Raw genomic sequence first — 19612 nt, 5'->3', positions numbered from 1 at the left:
TGGTGGTCCCATTGACTTAGTACAACTGTTCGGATGGACATTAGTTTTTTTCCCCTATTTACTCAAGTGTTTGCTTACTGAAATTGACTGTGAGCCCACTGAAAGCAGGGAAGGGACAATGATTTGTCCCCTCTTATCAGCCTCAATGCCTTGCCCAGGCCTTGAACATGCCGAATACTCAGTGATTACCAGTTGCATAAATAAATTTCAGGAGTAAATTAGACATTGACTTCAAGCAGTTCATAAGATGACTCCCCAGGGGCCACATTTACCTACTCAACTGTTCAACGTGGGTAACTATCTTACATCATGATGACATCTGGACTTTTCCAAGCCCTATGTGGACCTGGCATCAAGAAGTCGCTCTGTAAAAGAAAATGATGGAGTGCCCCCAACAGGGATCCTTTCAGTATAAGCAGTCCTGAGAGGTTATTTCCAATCCCATGTTCCCCATGACAGTGCTGTAAAATGAGACAGCTGTCATCACCACATTTTTCTTCTTATCTCTGCAACAGAGAATCAGTTTATAGCCTCTTTCTGAGATGGCGTGAAAGAGTGATATTTTCACATTATATTAGGGGCAAAATTATGAGAGTTTATGATAACTATACTGGGGTGAATAGTAAAAAGAGAAAAAGGAACCCAAAAGCTTGATTTTATAATAGAGTCCTGATTCTAGGGCCTTAATAATAATTGTGTGGTTTTGAACAAGTAGCTGAATCTCTGTGAATCCCATGGCCTCATCCGTAAACTGAGAATAATAATTACTGCCTCACAATAATATTATGAAGTTCAAGTTGTATAATATATGTAAAGAGTTTGGTATAATGCCTGGTATATAATGTGGGTGTTTAATAGATTGTTTGTATTTTTACTACTACTAATAGTAGTGTTGATGGAATATTGCTTAGCCCTAATGAAATTTTGCCTTTTGTGACAGCATGGATGGACCTGGAGACTATTATGCTAAGTGAAATAAGTTAGACAGAGAAAGACAAATACCATATGATTTCACTTATAGGTAGAGTCTAAAAAATAAATAAAATGAACAAATAAAACAGAACCAAACTCATAGATCCAGAGAACATTTTTTATGGTTGCCAGGTGTGAGGGAGATTAGGGGAATGGGTGAAAAAGGGGAAGGGATTAAGATGTAAAAGTTGCCAGTAAAAACAATCACATGGATGTATAGTCAATACAGCAAAGGGAATATAGTCAATACTATTGTAATCACTATGTGTGGTGTCAGATGGGTACCAGACTTAGCTGGGTGATTACTTCACAAGGTATATACATGTCTAATCACTGTGTTGTACACCTGAAACTAATATTTTATTGTATTTCAACTATAATTGAAATTTTTTAATTTTAATAAAAGAAAAATATTATAGTGTTACTATTGGAGAACTTAGGCAAATAAGATTTTTTAACTTTTATATGATCACTGAGGATAATGCTCATAAATATATTTGCAATTTAAAATTTATCTTCGTCTATATACTCATAATATTAAACTAAGTAATGTTTATAAAATTCTTGGATGTTTTGTCACTTGAGAACATGAAGAAAATGTTTCCCCCAAAATTTCAGCTGCAAAATGGGATGGTATTTAATAGAGAACATTTGTGGTCTCAGAGCATCATACTCGATAAGGGATAGCTTAGCAAACATTTTGCCATCATTGAGGTTGATACTTTTCCTGTAGAAAGATACAGTTGATGAAAGCAATTAGCTTTTTGGGTAGGAAAGTGATGCTTTAATGGGGTCTGAACTCTGGTCTGATAACTTTCTTTTTGTTTCTTTAGAGCCTTGAAGTATAACTAAGGACAGAGACCACCGCGAGGCACAAACATCACCAACTTGCATGATTATGGAGATGGTCTGTGTGATGCTGAAAATGTCTCTAGTTTTTTGACAACGGCTAAATAACCATGGGGTCCAGTGGACTTGGGAAAGCAGCAACATTAGACGAACTGCTGAGCACTTGCATTGAGATGTTTGGTATGAGTCTTTTCTCCCCTTCGTATATCTTGATATCACTTCCTCCTAGTCAGAGGCAAGTGTTGCTGTAGAGCAGAATTCAGTCTTCATATCTTGGTGCTTAAGGCCTTTTGATTGACCCAGTCTGTCTCCCCAGTATCATTGCTCTCTGCATTTCCTTCCCTTTACTGCCCACAGCTAATACACTAGCCATACTGTCTACATAATGATTCTGGAACATTCTCTGCATCTTTCTACCTAAATGCCTTTATCATACCCCTTTCACTGAAATCCTGCTTTAGGGTTCTTCACAGATATCATCTTCAATGTTCATAATACCATTCCTAATCTCCCCTGTCAGGATTGTTCCCTCCCACAGTCCTTTGTAACTTTCATATGGCACATGGCATATGCTGCTGTGATCACTTCTTGGTCTTTGGCTTGGACAAGTGAGGGTAGCACAATCTGCTGCATTCTCTATTTGCATATGTGTCTTATATCTCCTACTAGTTACAGACTTTACAGCTATATGCTTATGTTTATGTATCTACCTCAGCATTTTACATTACTCTTTACCACAATAGAGTCACACTCGAGTTATTTGTTGAACTGATTTTATACGAAAAAGCTAAACCAGAGTAGGATTGCCAGATAAAATACAGGATGATCAGTTAAATTTGAATTTCAGATAAACCACAGTTTTAGTATAAGTATTTCCTAAATAATGCATGGGATAGTGGTTTACCTTATTTCAGATTTAACTAAGGGTCCTGGATTTTCATTTGCTAAATTCTGGCAGCCCTAAACCAGAGTAAGGGTGAAACCTACCCACTTAAACTTGCAAGAAAATACCAGCAGAAGTAGGAGGAAAATGATAATTGAGTCTATGAGAAATTTTTGACACTAATGTTTCTCTACTGATATTAGGAAAAGAAAAGAGAAGTACTGTTACCTCCTCACCCTTCATCTCATTTTATTTTTTAACAGATGACAATGGAGAGCTGGATAATAGTTATTTGCCAAGAATAGTTCTACTGATGCACCGATGGTATTTATCTTCCACTGAATTGGCAGAAAAACTTCTCTGCATATATCTTTTCAACTACTGTATAATCATAAATCAAGTTATGTACTTGTGTAGATAGAGTGTCTAACCAAAGCCAGTAAATTAGGATGAATAAATAATCTTCAGTCAGTTATCCAGCTGTTTTGTGAATATATTTAGACGTCTAGACAAAACATCTGGATGGTGGAGCAAATAGTTGCCTATCCATATGAATGTTTTGGCTCTCCTTGAACGTACGCGCTAGATATAAAATGAAACAGGAGCTCTAGGCTGAATGTCTCTAACCTACTTCAACATTTCTGCTGTGAGTACAATGAAAGAATATTTGGCACTGATTCAGGACCTAATTCATCCCTTTTAGAATGGCAAAATGGTGGACCTAGAGAATATGATTCAGACATTTAGAAATGCCAGCCAAAGTAATATTATGTGGCTCAGGCACAAATACCACCTAAGATTTTACATCTTTCCTTACTGTCAAGATACAAAGAACATTCTAGCAGGTTTATTGTAATTTGTTGACTGATGTCAATTTCAGGTTTTCTTCTGACTTAAGAGGAAAAAAAATATCATTCTAGAAGTGTTTTTAGCAGTTCATCAGTTGCACATAATGCAGTCTTAAAAGATGGTTTAAAAGCCAAATGACTGAAAATGGTCTTACATTTATAAGGATGTTTCATTCGCCAATATCTAATGTTATCATATAATTGCTAATGTTGGTTCCTATAGTCTCTGCCTGCTTCAAGCCCAGGGGCCCTGCAGATAAGAGAGAGGCCCTACAGGGCCGGGCAGCCCGAGAGGGGGCGGGCCCATGGAGTGTCATCCGGGCCAAGAGGAGCTTCCACCTGCTTGCTTCCAGCTTCCTCCACTTTCCACTTCTTCCCTCCATTCTCCCACAGCCTCCAGGCAGAGGAGATGATAGAGAGGATAAGGGGACGTTCACTCTGAACAGCGGTCCCTGGAAGTGAACAGGATCCTGGTTCCCAGTGCCCCAAGGTTTCCAAGAGTCCCACTACTGAAGGTAGCCCACAGGGAAGGATGGATGGAATTGTCTGTCTGGTCCCATCTCTCCTCAGGATCCAAACACTGTCCAAAGAATGTGCCCCAAACAGCATTCTCATCATTAGTACGCCCGCTAATAAAATGAAACACATTAAAATGGATATTTAGACACATTACAGCCTAATGTCTGAAAGCACCGATTGTGTAACAGTTGAAACTGCCTGTGAGCTGACATTTCTTTAGATTTTCCTCCCTTTGGATCACTAGCTACTGCATACCCACAGTGCCTGGCCTGCAGCAGGAGCTCAGTAAATATCTGTTAAAGACAGTGAGTAAATAGACCAGAATAAATTGCAACACACCCTGTGTATTAATATAACTGCCAATGGCATTTTCAAATACTAAAGAAATATATATATTAATTTCTAATAATATATATTAATTTCTACTATATATATATATATATATATATATATATATATATAATACATATATAAGGCATTAATCCTAATTACAAAACTTTTTTTTTTTTTTTTTGCCAAAATGGTGCTTCTATGTACTACCAGTTTTAAACGATATCTAGTTGGTAGCATAGCTGTAATTATAGTTGACAGTCATCACTTGGTAAGGGCTCAGGAAGGTAAAATTTTGTAAGTGACTTCTCTTCCTGACCAAAAAAGGACATCCCAGAGCAATAAACTATTCAGTGCTGACATCATCAGAACACACTTCTCTCCCCATTTGAACGCCCACATAAGCCAAAGGTCCCCAGTGCGGCCCTCTTATCAGGAATTCATCTACATTGATCAAAGCTGCAGGTGTCTGCAAAGGAAACAAATTGCAAGGAGCTTTTCTTTAACAAGTGTACGTATCGAAATGCCAGTGGAGAAAGCTGTGATGAATTTCGATTAAAGATCTGCTACTTCATGAGGTAAATATACTTACAAATTTAATTGTCTTATAGTGTCTGCTTCTGGTTGACACTTTCCTTTCCCCCAAGAGGCAGACCTGGTTTGACAATGAAACTGACTCAGATTCCCCTTTGTTGATTTTGCTAAAATTGGCCCTCCTCTGTTCTTGGAGTTAGAATTTATCTTTCTTTGGAACTAGAGCTCAAGCAGTGGTAAATGTGATTTGGGGTGAAAGCAGCCCTGAGAGTGAATTCTTTTTTTCTACTCCTCACCATGCACATTCCCACCTACTTGCCATGAGCCTAGAAGGGTTTCCTTCTGGAGAGAGTCAGAAAGAGGGGCTCAGTGTGGGACTGGATTTGGGTCCTTGATTGAAGGGAAAGGGTGAGAGTCAATGTGAAGGGTGGGGGATAGGAGATTGCTAATTGGGGTGTGGTCCTAAATTCTCTGTTGAATGTAATCTGTAAAATGATACTATAGTTTACACAGAGGTCCAGCTTGAAATCTTCTGGTTGTCAAAAATATTTGATGCCTTTCAGGTACTGGATTCTGAAATTTCCTGCAGAGTTTAATTTGGACCTTGGTTTGATCCGCATGACCGAAGAATTCCGAGAAGTAGCTAGTCAACTAGGATATGAAAAACATGTCAGCCTCATCGACATATCCAGCATGTAAGAGTGGCTCAAGCTTCTTTCAAACATGATGAGTCCTCTGTTCGGGGGAGGGACTGGTGACGACCTCGCTAGACCTCAGTCCATGCCATTTCAGAATCAAGGTGTGCTTCTTTGAGAAAGTCTTGCTGCAGTGAGCATCATTGCACCTAATTCATCGCTCCCAGCTTCCATTTCCTTATTTGTAAAATGGGAGTTGTACCTTTTTCATAGAGTTATTATGAGCATCCAGTCAGTACATAAGATAGTAGGTAAAAGCATTTGGCACATATAAATGCCCATATTTTCTAAATGTAGTGAATGTCCCCTACGCCCTTGCCACTCAATAGTGTGGTCTCTGGATAGGCAGCATTGGCATCACGTGGGAGCTCAATAAAAATGCCGACTCTCAGGCCTCACCCTAAACCTGCCGAATTGGAAACTCTACTTGAATCAGATCCCCAAGTGATTCATATGCTCATTCAAGTTTGAGAAGCCCTGTACCATGGTGCTTCTGAGGTCAGCCTGAGGCTGTACAAAATTGACCATAGTTGTGCCATGAACTAGTTAGCTCAGTTATTAGGAACGTGGTGCTAGTTAGGATAGTGTTTTATATCAACCAGTTCACTTTGCACAGAGAAAACTATTTTATGAGCCTATGTATGGGTTTCCATCTTGCAAATATGTGTCCTCTATTTTCCTACAATACTTCTTCAAGAGTGATCCGGGAATCCTTCGGGATGTTGTTAAAAATCCAGACAATTATTCAGATTCATTCCAAGTAAATCAGAATCTCTGGCAATGAAGTCATGCCTCTGTCTTTATAACAAACTTTTCTGATGATCCCTATCTTGCTGAAGAGTGAGAACCAGTTTCTAGTGATCCCCATGTGCCTTAAATCACTACCTATATATTGATTAACTCCCAAATTTATAGACCTTGTCCTGACCTCTCCCTTATGATCCAAACCTTACTGGCCACCAGAAAAACCAAGTGAGAGATTCTGGATGGATCAGTGCAAATCCACCCTGTCTGGGAAAACAACTCAGAGTTTATGTTCTACTGGCGATGGGTCAGTGGTTTACTCTTCAAATACCCAGGACCGGGCATGTATTTTGCACAAGCCTCTGGAGGCAGACCAAGAGTTACAGAGTCAATAGGTTAATAACTTCCATTGAAGGAAACAGGCTTTCGGCACACTGACCAGACTCACTCCTCTTTTCTAGACCGTCCTATGATTGGATGAGAAGAGTCACACAGAGGAAAAAAGTATCCAAGAAGGGAAAAGCCTGTCTGCTGTTTGACCATCTGGAGCCCATTGAGTTGGCTGAGCACCTCACTTTTCTGGAGCATAAATCTTTTCGAAGGATCTCAGTAAGAAATTTGACATTTATTCTTCCAAGGATAACAACCTCCATGCCAACTTTCCTAAGAGCCGCGTTTTCATACTCTGACGTGTTGGCAGCCTCTGTCACTGTGTTCTATTGGAAAAGTGCCCTTAATTCACAGGAACAATCCCTTTCCACCAAAAATAAATATTATCCTGTCTTTATTTTATGGCTCGGGAACTATATTTCTGCTGCTGTATTTTCAATGTCCCCTTTCACAGGATGAAAGCATGACTTTCTGAATACCCAGTGCCGATACAACCATTCAAGGTTTATTTAGGTCTGTTGGCTTCTCCCCAGTGAACGTATTTTGCTAGGCCCTCTGTTTGGGGGAAGAAATATTTATTTAGGTTGGGATTTGTATAAATGCCTAATTATGGGTGTAGGTTGAAAATAGGAATTGTAGGCTTTGAGGAGAATCTCAGTATCCGAGTGTTGGTTTTCCAGGGATGGAGATCCTGAATTAAACATTTCTTTCCTACTCTGTCTTGATAGCTTTCCTTCTCTACGCTTTTCTTGCTTCTGACTGTGGTCTTTTACTAGCAACCTACTCACTGCCCACTTGTTATGATAATATTTCCACAACGGTTGGTTGGTTACAAGCAGCCTTTGTCTCTCTCACCAAGCTCTGGGGCGGTCACTCCTCCTCCTTCTTTCCCAAGATGCCAGGGAATGAATTACATTATTCCTTGCAAAGAAGAACACGAGGTTAGAAATATGGATTTCTGAAAGACCGATTCTTTTCACTAAGCAATCCTACTTGGATAGGCCCTTTTACTGACTCCCGGCAGGCAGGCTATAAGAGGAAACCCCCTACACTGTTTATATGACAGAAGGCTCATATGTATTTGACAACATCCATGCTGATTTTCTGAAAATATGTCTGTTTTACTAAAGAGCTGTCTTACTTCAATTACTATTTTTTTTCCTGGAAAAATAAAACATTGATAAAATTTGAAATCATTATATTTGTATGCATTTCCTCCTTTTTAATGTATGCCATTGTATCTCAATCTTACCTGACCATTGGAATCACCAGTTGTGGGTGAAAAATGGAGATTCTGAGGTTCTTTCTCTGAAGATAATGACCCTTTAGGTCTGGGGCATTCCCAGAAAACCCTATTTTAGCAAATGCCCCAGGTGACTATTATGACCCAGCAATTTTAGGTTTCACTGGAATGTGACTTGGAGTCTTACCCCTTCCTCGTCCCACCAACACCGTCATGTGTACTAGTAATGAGTATATGTCTGTGTCGGGGAGTGAAATACAGCCAAATAACATGTTAAAGCTACATGTGTGTTTAAACTTACAAGATGCCACTAAAATGTGAAATGGAAGAAATCATTGTGCTATAATAAAACAATATCTCACCTCTTTCATGCAACATTCTAATTTCCCATTTTGCAAAGACTTCATTATAATTCAGAGTCTCTTTTACTAGTTTACTGATTACCAAAGCTATGTCATCCATGGCTGCCTGGAGAATAACCCGACCTTGGAGAGATCTATTGCTTTATTTAATGGAATCTCTAAGTGGGTCCAGTTGATGGTTCTGAGCAAACCAACCCCCCAGCAAAGGGCAGAAGTCATCACAAAGTTTATCAATGTTGCCAAGGTATGTACATCTGGTCATGAGACTGGAGTTCTTAAAGCATTCTAGATGTCCATGCACTCTATTGAGAAAAATCGTTGGGAAAACTTGGGGTTCATAATATAAAGGGCAATTAAACTACTCATACATGTTTAATGAGCAAATCATCCTTCTCTCATGCAAGAAAATTGCTTTTAATTGCCAATACCTGAAAGCTCTATTTTTCTGTGCAATGATTAATATATTTTCCTAATGGATTTTATTTGCACTTCATTTTAAATTATTTGTCCTATATCCTTGTTATCAAATTGTGTATGCATTCACCTGTAATTCAGAAAGCACAGAAGAATTCAAAAATTGTTAGAAAGTACTGATGTTGACATTTTTTATTGCAGAAGCTCCTTCAGCTCAAAAACTTTAACACCCTGATGGCAGTGGTGGGAGGCCTTAGTCATAGTTCCATTTCACGCCTCAAAGAGACCCATTCTCATCTTTCTTCAGAAGTTACCAAGGTACAGTGGCTTGGATGCTAATCCCAAGTAAAAAATTCATTCGTAAACTGTTTAGGGGTAGGATACTCTTAACAAATGTCACTGAGAGGGGTGTGTTTTCTTCTTAGACAATGGTGGGGTACACGTGGGGGATGAAATAGGAAGGGAATAGACATGCCACCTGGAAAACAGGTTGGAGGTGGTGGCAAATGTCCAAGTAATAGTACCTTGAATACCATTACATATTGTAGTTGTCAGTATTCAACAAGTATGTATTTGGTGCTTCCCATGTGATAGGCACTGTGATACAATCAGGGACTATAAGGCGAATAAGACAGAAATCATTCCTATCATCCCCTCCTCAAAGGAAGTCATTGAACTCCTGCTCTATTCATGGCACTGTGTTCAACTCAGCAGAAGATGCAATGGAAGCGAGAGACATAGGCCTTGTCTAGAGACTCCTCAGATTTATTGCTGATTTGTCAGGAGTAAAGGTATATTTTTAAAAAATGATTACTTCCCAAATCAAGCTTTCTGCCACGTTTATTTCCAGGTACCTATAATAATATTTTTCCTTACTGAACAAAAAGAAAAATTTCCTTCTTATGAAGAGATTTCCTCGTAAGAGTATACTTTGCTGTATCAGTAAGGACACTTTCAGTTGTAAGTTTTTTAAAGCTCTCGAAATGGCTTAAACAATAAGGAAATAGATCATCTTCTCACATACCTGGAAGTCCAGAGGCAAAGCTCACTTCAGGCATGGTCTGATCAGAGCTCTGGCTGCTGTACTGCCTTCCTCTGAGTATCAGTTTTTATTTTGTTTTGTTTTGTTGTTTCATCAATGCAGAAAATTAAACTCTCTTGTTCATGAAAGGTGGAGACAGAGAACATTTCTTTCGTTAGCTCTGCCCCTGTGGAATTAAAGACCTTCTTTTTAGACAGATTGGACCATCTCAAGTCATATGTCTACTTCTGGACCAATAACAGTTGCCAGAGGAAAACAGTGTATGGATTGGCTTCACTCTGTGTTTCTGAACCAATCACAAACTAGAGGGGTGGAGTTATGATAACGGTAAATCAGAACCCATCCTTGGACCTAGGGATGGAAACAGCCCCCTCTGAGTCACGTGGGCTGCTTTGGGAAAGAGTAGACTGATCAAAATGAGGGTCTATTAGGAAAGTCTGGTTGCTGTTAGGCAACCAACAATAACTTGTCCAGACAAACAGGAGGACGTAGACCACAGAGCACTGGTGTCTGACCTCAAGCACTGCACTCACTCCAAGCATGATAGGGCTCATTACGTGTTTCATTTTCCTTTAGCTTTGTACTGAATTTCAAATAAAGAGCAAAACATACTTTTTTATTAAAAGTTTTTAATGTTGGCATGATTGCAGACATTCCCCTGGTGAAGAATATGAATCCAACAGAGGCTCAAAGAGGCTAGGTACCACCAGTGTGTCTTAAAAATTACTTATTTGAACTCCTCTTTCTTTTTTTTTCTAGAGTATAATTTTTTTTATTGTTTAAAGTATTACAAATAGTAGTACATATGTCTCCTTTTTTTTTTCCCCATTGACCTCCCCCCGGCCTCCCCTACCCCCTAGTACATGCCTTTACCTGCCCCCCTCCCAGTGTCTTGTATCCATTGGTTATGCTTATATGCATGCATACAAGTCCTTCGGTTGATCTCTTACAGCACGCTCCCCCCCCCCCAATCTCCCCTGCCTTCCCGCTGTGAACTCCTCTTTCTTATAGAAAAGGGAACTGAGGCCCTAAAAAGTGAAGTGACTTGGTCAAGGTCACCCTGTGAGTGGCAAAGTTCAAAACCACAGCTGTCTCACACCTCAGTGTGACATTTCCTACCCCATACTGTCCCAGATTAATCTTTAAGTAATATATCTCAAATGCAACTTTCTTGGAATAACTAGGAAATTTTAATATACTACGTACTTTAATGTAATGCATGTATTTGTGAACCGTAATGTTTTCATTAATTATAAAATACATATATAGACATGATATTTAACATCCCAGCTTCCCTAATAGGTTGGTGGAGGTGTGGGCTATTTGCATGTTGCAGCAGAATGGAACAGGCTGTCCAACTCCTAGGACATTTTTCTTGTTCCTGTTTAACATTTCCTTGTATCAACATTGGTGCAATGGATACTTCTCTCAGTAGCTGAGGAATTTCCTAGCCACACACTGCGGGCCTGGGGATGGGCAGATGGAAAGGCTGTCTGAAAATTCTTCTTTTCCATCTGTTCCCAGAACTGGAATGAAATGACAGAGCTGGTCTCCTCCAACGGCAATTACTGCAATTACCGCAAGGCCTTTGCCGACTGCGAGGGCTTCAAAATCCCCATCCTTGGTGTGCACTTGAAAGACTTGATAGCAGTCCATGTCATTTTCCCAGACTGGACAGAGGAGAACAAAGTGAACATTGTGAAAATGCACCAGCTCTCCGTCACCCTGAGTGAACTGGTCTCCCTGCAGAATGCCTCCCACCACTTAGAGCCCAACATGGATTTGATCAACCTGCTCACGGTGAGTCCAAGGGACTGGGGTGTGTGCTAATAACTCTTCTGACCATTACGTCCCAGGTGGTGCAGAAAGAACTGTGCCTGCAATTCACTGGGGGTGCAGAGGGTAGGGTTGAACTTCTGGTCAGTAAACGGGGAGAACTCTCAAAAGATGAGGGGAGCCAAAACCGGTTTGGCTCAGTGGATAGAGCGTCGGCCTGCGGACTGAAGGGTCCCGGGTTCGATTCCGGTCAGGGGCATGTACTTTGGTTGCGGGCACATCCCCAGTGGGGGGTGTGCAGGAGGCAGCTGATCGATGTTTCTCTCTCATCGATGTTTCTGGCTCTCTATCCCTCTCCCTTCCTCTCTGTAAAATATCAATAAAATATATTTAAAAAAAAAAAAAAAAAAGATGAGGGGAGGGGATCCCATAGCCATAACCACATGATTTAAGGCCCAGTTTCTGCACCTGCAGCTCTAGTTTCTAGCATTTTTAGAGAGGCCCTCCAGGGCGGCCTTCAGCCCCTCCCTATCCTTCATCACACTCCTTAATAAATCACCTCCTTCTCTATGCCCTACACTCACTGCTTTCCTTTATCCTCATGGCTGTTGGCGAGGCCTGGAGCAATGCAAGGACCTCCTTTGTGATCTGCCCTCACCACCAGTCTCCCCCAAACCCAAGATGCAGTTCCCAGCGACCCCGGAAGCCCTTCAGGACGCATGTTCTGACTCTCAGGCTAGCCTTGTTTGTTGTCATGCAGCCCCCATCACAGCTGCCTTTGAGGGATAGCGGACTTCTTACACTTTCCACCATGAACTGCTGCCCCTGCTTCCTGGCCTTGCACTTTCTTGGAAAACCCCTTCCTTACCCACCCCTGGGATTAGCCCCAATCCAAAAGTGCCGATTTTTCTGGTGCATTCTCTCTTCCCCTCCAAAGCACTAATGCAGGGGTCCTCAAACTTTTTAAACAGGGGGCCAGTTCACTGTCCCTCAGACCGTTGGAGGGCCGGACTATAGTTTTTTAAAAAAAACTATGAACAAATTCCTATGCGCACTGCAGGCCCGGGACGAGTCGGCTGCTAAGCAGGACAGGCAGCAGCACCCAGCGGGCCGGATAAATGTCCTCGGCGGGCCGCATGTGGCCCACGGGCCGTAGTTTGAGGACGCCTGCTAATGCGTCCGTCGCATGTGTTGCCCTTGCACTCTATGCCTTCTTACCTATAGGAGGTATCCCTCGGCATTAGACTTCTCCCCCTGTTTACCTGACTTATACTTCACATGTCCCCCGCACCTTTCACAAAACCTGGCATATTTAGGAGCTCAGTAGGTGAATCAAGTGCTGTACTTAGTAATGATGGAGGTCGGACAGAAGTTCACCTGCCATTCCTATCTTAGGGCATTTGTGACACACACCTTTAGCTGGTGCCTGGATCCTAGCACCTTTAGACACAGCAGGTGTATAGAAGAGAACTATTCCCATGGGCTGCCTCTTGGTCAGGGGGACAAAGCAGAACCAAATTCTCTCACCCTTGCTAAGCAACTTCTCTGTATAGGTTTTTAACACGGTAGCATCTGAAACTTGGCTGCAATATTGAATTGACTCTTTTCCTTTAATTGGCCGTGGAAAATAAAAACAATACCCTGTCTGAAGTTCTGAGAGCCTAAATCCCCTAGGACTGTGCCACTGGAATAGAGTGTGGTACCCAGACCTTCTCCACAACTGTTCCTGGAGCACATAATTGTTTACCAAAGAGGAGAAACCCTAAGTGTACAAAATGATGCCAGCTGCACCCTTAGTATAAAGCAGAAGTAGCCAACACACAGAAACACAAATCTCTTGGGGTTCAGTTTGTGTGACAAATAGTAAACACACAGACAGTCTCTATTGGAGGAAGGGGGGAAACCTCACAATAATCTAGGCACCTGCGTTTACTAGTATTCATCATTTGCCTGGTAAATCTGTTTCCATGAATAAGTGCCCAGACTGGCACCTTCCAACAGACTACAAACCCACAGACACAGGTGCTGTCTGCAGACCGGCCTACTTTTCACCCGTCCCTGTCTGGGTTGTCTCCATGAGGTGGAGGAGAATGTCACAGAGTAGAGGCCTACACTTAAGCCAGTTTCTCATCCAGGCAGACGTTAATGATGGAGTAGGGAAATTACTTTTGAGTTATAAATGCAGCAAGCAACATCACAACATCACGACACACCTTTAGAGAAATATAGAAGGATTTGTGACTTAAAACTTTTGGGATGCAAATCAAAAATCTGACCTGTAGAAATAAAAGCTAAGAAATAACTCCGTTTGCTAGGAAGAAAAGAAAAAAGAAAAAGATGCCTCTCTCTCTCTCTCTCTCTCTCTCTCTCATATGGAAGGAAAATTTGGATGCCAGTATGCACCGTATAACACTTAGTAATGGCAGTGTTACATAGTAGAGTGTAGCAGCAAGATCCTAGAAGGAAAATCTACCTCTGAGCCCTGCCTCCTTGCTAACGAGCCTTGAGGTTGGATTTTTCCAAAAGGATTTTGTGTTCATTTGTGAGGTCTCTTCCAGCTCTAAACTTCTAGAATTCTAGATGTGAGGAATGGTGGAGCCTTGAGAATAAGGAGCCAAGTGTCAATGTGATTGAGTGATTCCAGCCCAGACACTCATTAGGCACAGTCCCTCATGTGAACACACGTCATCAAGCCAATTTCTATTTAAAGCCAAGATCCTTTGTCTCTCTTCACAACCAAGGAGAAAGCTCAATGAACTGGGATACACATTCATTCTTTCTGCCACGGGCGGATTAATCTCAGAATGAGGATCGAGGAGACTCCCACGTGTGTCCCCTAGAGCCCAGTGAGCATTTCACGAAGCACCTACCTGGTGGAACTAGAACCATAGGACTGACTGCAGCTACCCAAGTGCATGTGAGGTGTCTGAAAGTGCATCCTTTAAAGGACAATTCATTTTGCCCCAAGACTCTAGATTACATTTCTGCCTGAAATGACTGCTTCTAAACTTGGCTCCCAGCGAGGAGGCTGGTGTGACTGAGAGCCCTGGAAGATAGAAAGTGAAAAGTCTTAAGTTAGTCCATAATCACTGACTGCCTGCTCTGGGCAATAGGCTGCATGGCGATGCAGGGACTTCCTCTAATAAGTGATTACAGTTTTCTTAATAGATTCTCACAAGCCCCCTGTGATGTAGTGCCCAAGGGTAACAAATGAAGAAACTCAGGTTTATAAAGGACAAAAGCCTTGCAAATGGCAAGCTTCTAAATCCCAGGGTGTTCTCTCTCTCTCTCTCTCTCTCTCTCTCTCTCTCTCTCTCTCTCTCTCTCTCTCTCTCTCTTTCTCCGTCCTCCAACCCTGATAGGCATTTACTGTGTAATGTGTTGGCATTTATTTTATTTTGCATCTGTAAAAATTAAGTAATTTCTCTCTTCATGGACGTATAAAAAGTAGATTACAGAACAGAATCTGTGAGGGCGCGGACTTTTTATCACTGTCACTTTAGCCCCCGAATGGTCTTGGGCGCATGAAGGAAGGAGGACTGCTCCACTGTTGGGGTTTGGGCTGTTCTCCTCAGGGCAGATCTGGAGAAGACATTTTTTATTGTCATCCCAATTCACATGCGAGGAGCTTTAAAAGCTGACGCTTCTCATTTCATGGCACATAAAATAGTCGGATGCTTTTCATAATATTTTTAGATCTGTCAGATACTTTTACCAGAGTCTATGCAAATAACTGGAAAGCCCCTGTAGTTTTACAGTCTCATAAGAAAAAAAGAAGAAGAATCGCAAAAATGGTGAGTGGAGATAGTTTGATGATCAGGTGTGTCTTATGTTAAAGCTCTCCAGTCCCAGCCATGCAGGTCCTCCCGTTCAGACTGAATCCACAGCCACCTTTGCCCATTGGCTTGGGCGTAAATGCAGCCACCTGAAACGGTGACTCAACGTTTTTCAGAAACAACTCAACTTATAAGAGCTCGACACAAGCACATATTCTTGAAATCCCATTGACAAGCTGCCTGTGTTATAAACATGGGGTAGGGAGTCAAACAGGTCTTTCTGTGCAGGGCCTTTGTGAAGGCCCTAGGCCAGTGGTCGGCAAACTCATTAGTCAACAGAGCCAAATATCAACAGTACAACGATTGAAATTTCTTTTGAGAGCCAAATTTTTTAAACTTAAACTATATAGGTAGGTACATTGTTATTAACTTAATTAGGGTACTCCTAAGCTGGCCTTTGCTAAAAACTCAAGGGGCCAAAGAGCCGCATGTGGCTTGCGAGCCGCAGTTTGCCGACCACTGCCCTAGGAGATCCAAAACGACGAACAGGATCAAGGCTGGGAAAGCAGAGAGTCGGCAGGGTACCCAGAGGGCAGCGTATGGCCACTGATGAGCACAGTGGCGTTTGGCTGCTGCACTGACTGGAAACGGAACCCTGCCGTCCCCATCTGTGAGGCCCTCTAAACAAGCCCTGTGGACACATATTAGCTCGTTTAACCTTCGCCACAGCCCTGGGGGTGGGGGGCGGGGAGCTATGATTTATGATTCCATTTTACAGATCAGGAGACTGAGATTCAAGAAGATTAGTGTCTTGCCTAGGTCCACACCGCCACGAATAAGTGGGGAGCAAACATTGGGAGAAGAACAGAGCACTTCCGTCATAGATGCAGATACCTGTCCGTTTGATATATGACAATACCCAAGGATGTTCTGTGTCTTTCGAGAGAGCATCTCCCCTGCGCAGTGTGTGGCTTATTTGAATTTCTGGTTGGATGTCTAGTCCTGCTGCCAACTCCTCTCCAGCACCAGCCTTTGGAGGCAGAGTCAGGAGGACAGGAACATGCCCATCAGAGTCCCCATTAACTCTTTTTCTAAATATAGTTTTATTGATTTCAGAGAGGAAGAGAGAGAGAGAAACATCAATGATGAGAGAGAATCATTGATTGGCTGCCTTCTGCACACCCCCTATTGGGGATCGAGCCTGCAACCCTGGCACGTGCCTTTGACCAGAATCAAACCCAGGATGCTTCAGTCCACAGGCTGACGTTCTATCCACTGAGCCAAACCAGCTAGGGCAAATCTTTTTTTCTTTTCTTTCATGGTTAACTTAGTGTATTTTTTTTTCAATTACAGTTTACATTTGATATTATTTTGTATTAGTTTCAGGTGTACAGCATAGTGGTTAGACAATCATATCTTTACAAAGCATTCCCCTTGATATTTCTAGTACCCAACTGGCACCATGCATAGTTATTGCAATATTGTGGACTATATAACTCTTAATAACAAGGAATTCTGAAGGAAGACATCCATTTGTTTTCCTTCTTTGTATGGAGCATTCACAGTGCAAGGCAACACACTGGGACAGGCATTACAGAGGCGGAAAAGCTAGAGGCACAGCCACTTTCATGAGGCTTGGGGACTAGCTGAGTCTTCTATTGTGGGTTTTACAAACTGGTAAGCACCTGCCCACAGCAGGTATGTTTTATTTGGCTCACATGGAATCATAACATGTTTTTTTTTTGTTATTAGTTGCCAGAGTTTAAAAATTGGGATATTCCATATAAAACTCCAGATTTCTGGCTCCTTTTGACAAATCAGAAGACGTGGCAATTGTCAGGCTGACAACAGTTTGTCCTAGCTCAGTAGTGGCTGCCTCCCATTCGTCAGAGACCACACCATTCCCCATGGCTTCCCTGCCCCAGAGATCCAGTGTCAGATTCCACTCCTCAACACAAATTTTCCTTATTGTCTACTTAACAAGAAAGACACCCAAGTCAATTACCCTGGCAAAGACCTGTTTTCCCAATAAGATGTTGTTATGCCAGTATTACTGTCAAAATATGCCTTTCAGGCTCACCAAGTAGAATGATGGAGTTTATTTGGTTATTAGTGGTTGTTGGCACACACTATGCAATATAAATTGAATGATGGTACCAGATAAAATTATAGATGGGAATGAAGCTTGTGTATTATCCATTATCATGTGTAATCAATAAATAGTTTTATATCCTCTTGAAAAAAAAATCCCTTTCAGACATCCCACTTCACTCTTCTATGTAGTGGCTGGTTCCTGAAGGCATTAGTTTGTGATGTGGGGATGGTCCTCACCTGCGAAGTGGCGGAGCCCCTGGAGATGCGAGAGACTGTTGTTCCGGGGAAGGTGGATGAAGTGCACATTCTTTGTGAGCAGGGTGTTCATGATCTGAAACAATGCCGGGGCAATTTCATAGTAAAGTCGATTTTATTATGTTTAGGAAAAAGTCTTTAGGTGACCAAGTCTAGATAAAGCAATATTGATGCTGATGACCACACAAGGTTTATTTTTCCTCTTTTTAATTTCCTTTTCCACCTCTGCATGCCATCTTCATACTGTTCTGCATTCACTCAGATTATTAGACATTGCTTAACCATTCCGTTTGAAAAGTATAACGGCAATTCAAGTAAATAAATAAATATGAGCCAACATATTTATTTATCCATTCTAATTTCTTGTAGCTTTCACTGGACCTCTATCACACAGAAGATGATATTTATAAATTGTCACTGGTGCTGGAACCTAGAAATTCTAAATCGGTAGGTATTGCCTTCTCTCTGAGAATCAGTGCCCACCACCGCGGTTTGTTATTTACAGTAATTGGCTGTTGCAGTGGTGCTCTGAGATCTAAAGATTGAAGAATTTAAAAATCTATATTATTCCCTTTTCAGCAATCACACCGCTTAGCCCTGACAGTTTGAGAAGTACTTCTTTACGTAGGCTAATAAAGAAGAACATCATTTGCAATTACTCTGTGTTACTATTGATCTTCTATGGGTTGTGTCCCCTCTAAGAACTCACCTACATCTAGGACCAAAAAAAGTGAACCATAACTCATCTTAACGTTAAATATCATTAAGATCCTTCCAGGCTTTTCATAAAAAATCCCATTCAACATAAAATTAGATTTAATACATTTTAAATACCCTGATCATCATCCACAAATTTTGCTGAGTCTAATAATGATTGACTCAGCTCAGAATTTTAATATTACATTGGATGGTGTCTTACTTAATTGATGGCTGGCTCTTAGTAAAAAAACATTACATAATGAGATTGATGAAAATGCATTACTGAATGAGCACTTCTCATCAGTTTTAGCAAGTGGACTATCTCTTAAGTGTGTTTTACACTGATTAAAAAAAAAAAAAAAAAGACCTGGGTGAATTTGAAATTCACAGTGAGGATGAGGTTTGAATGTTAAAGGAAAAAGCGACTCTGTTTGCTTCTTATACCCATATCCTGAGATCAGTTTTTTAATAAAGGTCTCATGCGCCTCTTCTCCCCGGTTGAACTCTGTGGCAGCAACTCCAGCCCTAAGTCTGTCCATCCACTAATACCTGCAGTGATTCTGCACCGGGAGGCTGGAAGGGGCAGAATGACTGTGAGCGCTGCTCCCTGGCTCTGGGAGGGCATGCACATGAGTCCGAGTCAGCTGACCTGGTAGCATCTGTTCTTAAACTAGTGAGGGTGATGGTTCCATCAGCTCTTCACCCTGCCAGTCCCCAGAGGCCCATCTCCTAGGGACACTGCAGAACCGAGCCATGTGGGAAGATACAGCAGAGACAAAGGGAGGAGTGAGGACCCAGACTCTCCCAAGTTATCACGACTAAGAGACAGCTAGAGAGAAAGGCAAAGTTCATGTGGAGGGAGGAGGAACGGGTTCGCCCCTTCCTCACTCCATAGCTCTCATGGGGTGAAGCTGGCCGTGGTGTGGTCGGCTGTACTGACCTGTGCTCACGGCATTTCCACCTCCGACACCTTCCTTTACCTATGACCAGGTACCTTCACTGCTACCTGTTGGTTGTTGGATGCCTGGCGGCGCATCACATGCATGTTATCTCATTAACGCCATGAGGAAACTGAGTCTGGCGAGCGTAGGTCTCTAGGAAAAAGGAGAGCTGGGATTTGGCCTCATGCCCGTCTGTCTGCCAGTCTGTGCTTTTTCTACTGTGGACGCTGCCCGTCATTTTCCCAC

At 41.8% G+C, this 19612-nt stretch overlaps 1 protein-coding gene across 2 annotated transcripts in view; it reads left to right on the top strand.

The window, feature by feature from the left end:
* The window catches only part of RASGRP3 (RAS guanyl releasing protein 3), a 78700-nt gene that overhangs the window by 38430 nt on the left and 20658 nt on the right, over window positions 1–19612 (top strand). For both annotated transcript variants that reach the window (XM_080685884.1, XM_080685883.1), the window contains exons 3-11: window positions 1806–2001; window positions 2968–3070; window positions 4917–4979; window positions 5499–5630; window positions 6836–6983; window positions 8440–8613; window positions 8985–9101; window positions 11350–11625; window positions 18096–18173. In XM_080685884.1, the coding sequence (XP_080542010.1) occupies window positions 1932–2001; window positions 2968–3070; window positions 4917–4979; window positions 5499–5630; window positions 6836–6983; window positions 8440–8613; window positions 8985–9101; window positions 11350–11625; window positions 18096–18173 (1161 nt within the window). In that variant the 5' untranslated portion in view covers window positions 1806–1931. The remainder of the gene's footprint in view (window positions 1–1805; window positions 2002–2967; window positions 3071–4916; window positions 4980–5498; window positions 5631–6835; window positions 6984–8439; window positions 8614–8984; window positions 9102–11349; window positions 11626–18095; window positions 18174–19612) is intronic.

This window comes from Plecotus auritus, assembly GCF_963455305.1.
Source record: "Plecotus auritus genome assembly, chromosome: 8".
Lineage (NCBI taxonomy): Eukaryota > Metazoa > Chordata > Mammalia > Chiroptera > Vespertilionidae > Plecotus > Plecotus auritus.
This window is presented reverse-complemented; position numbering and strand designations above follow the sequence as displayed.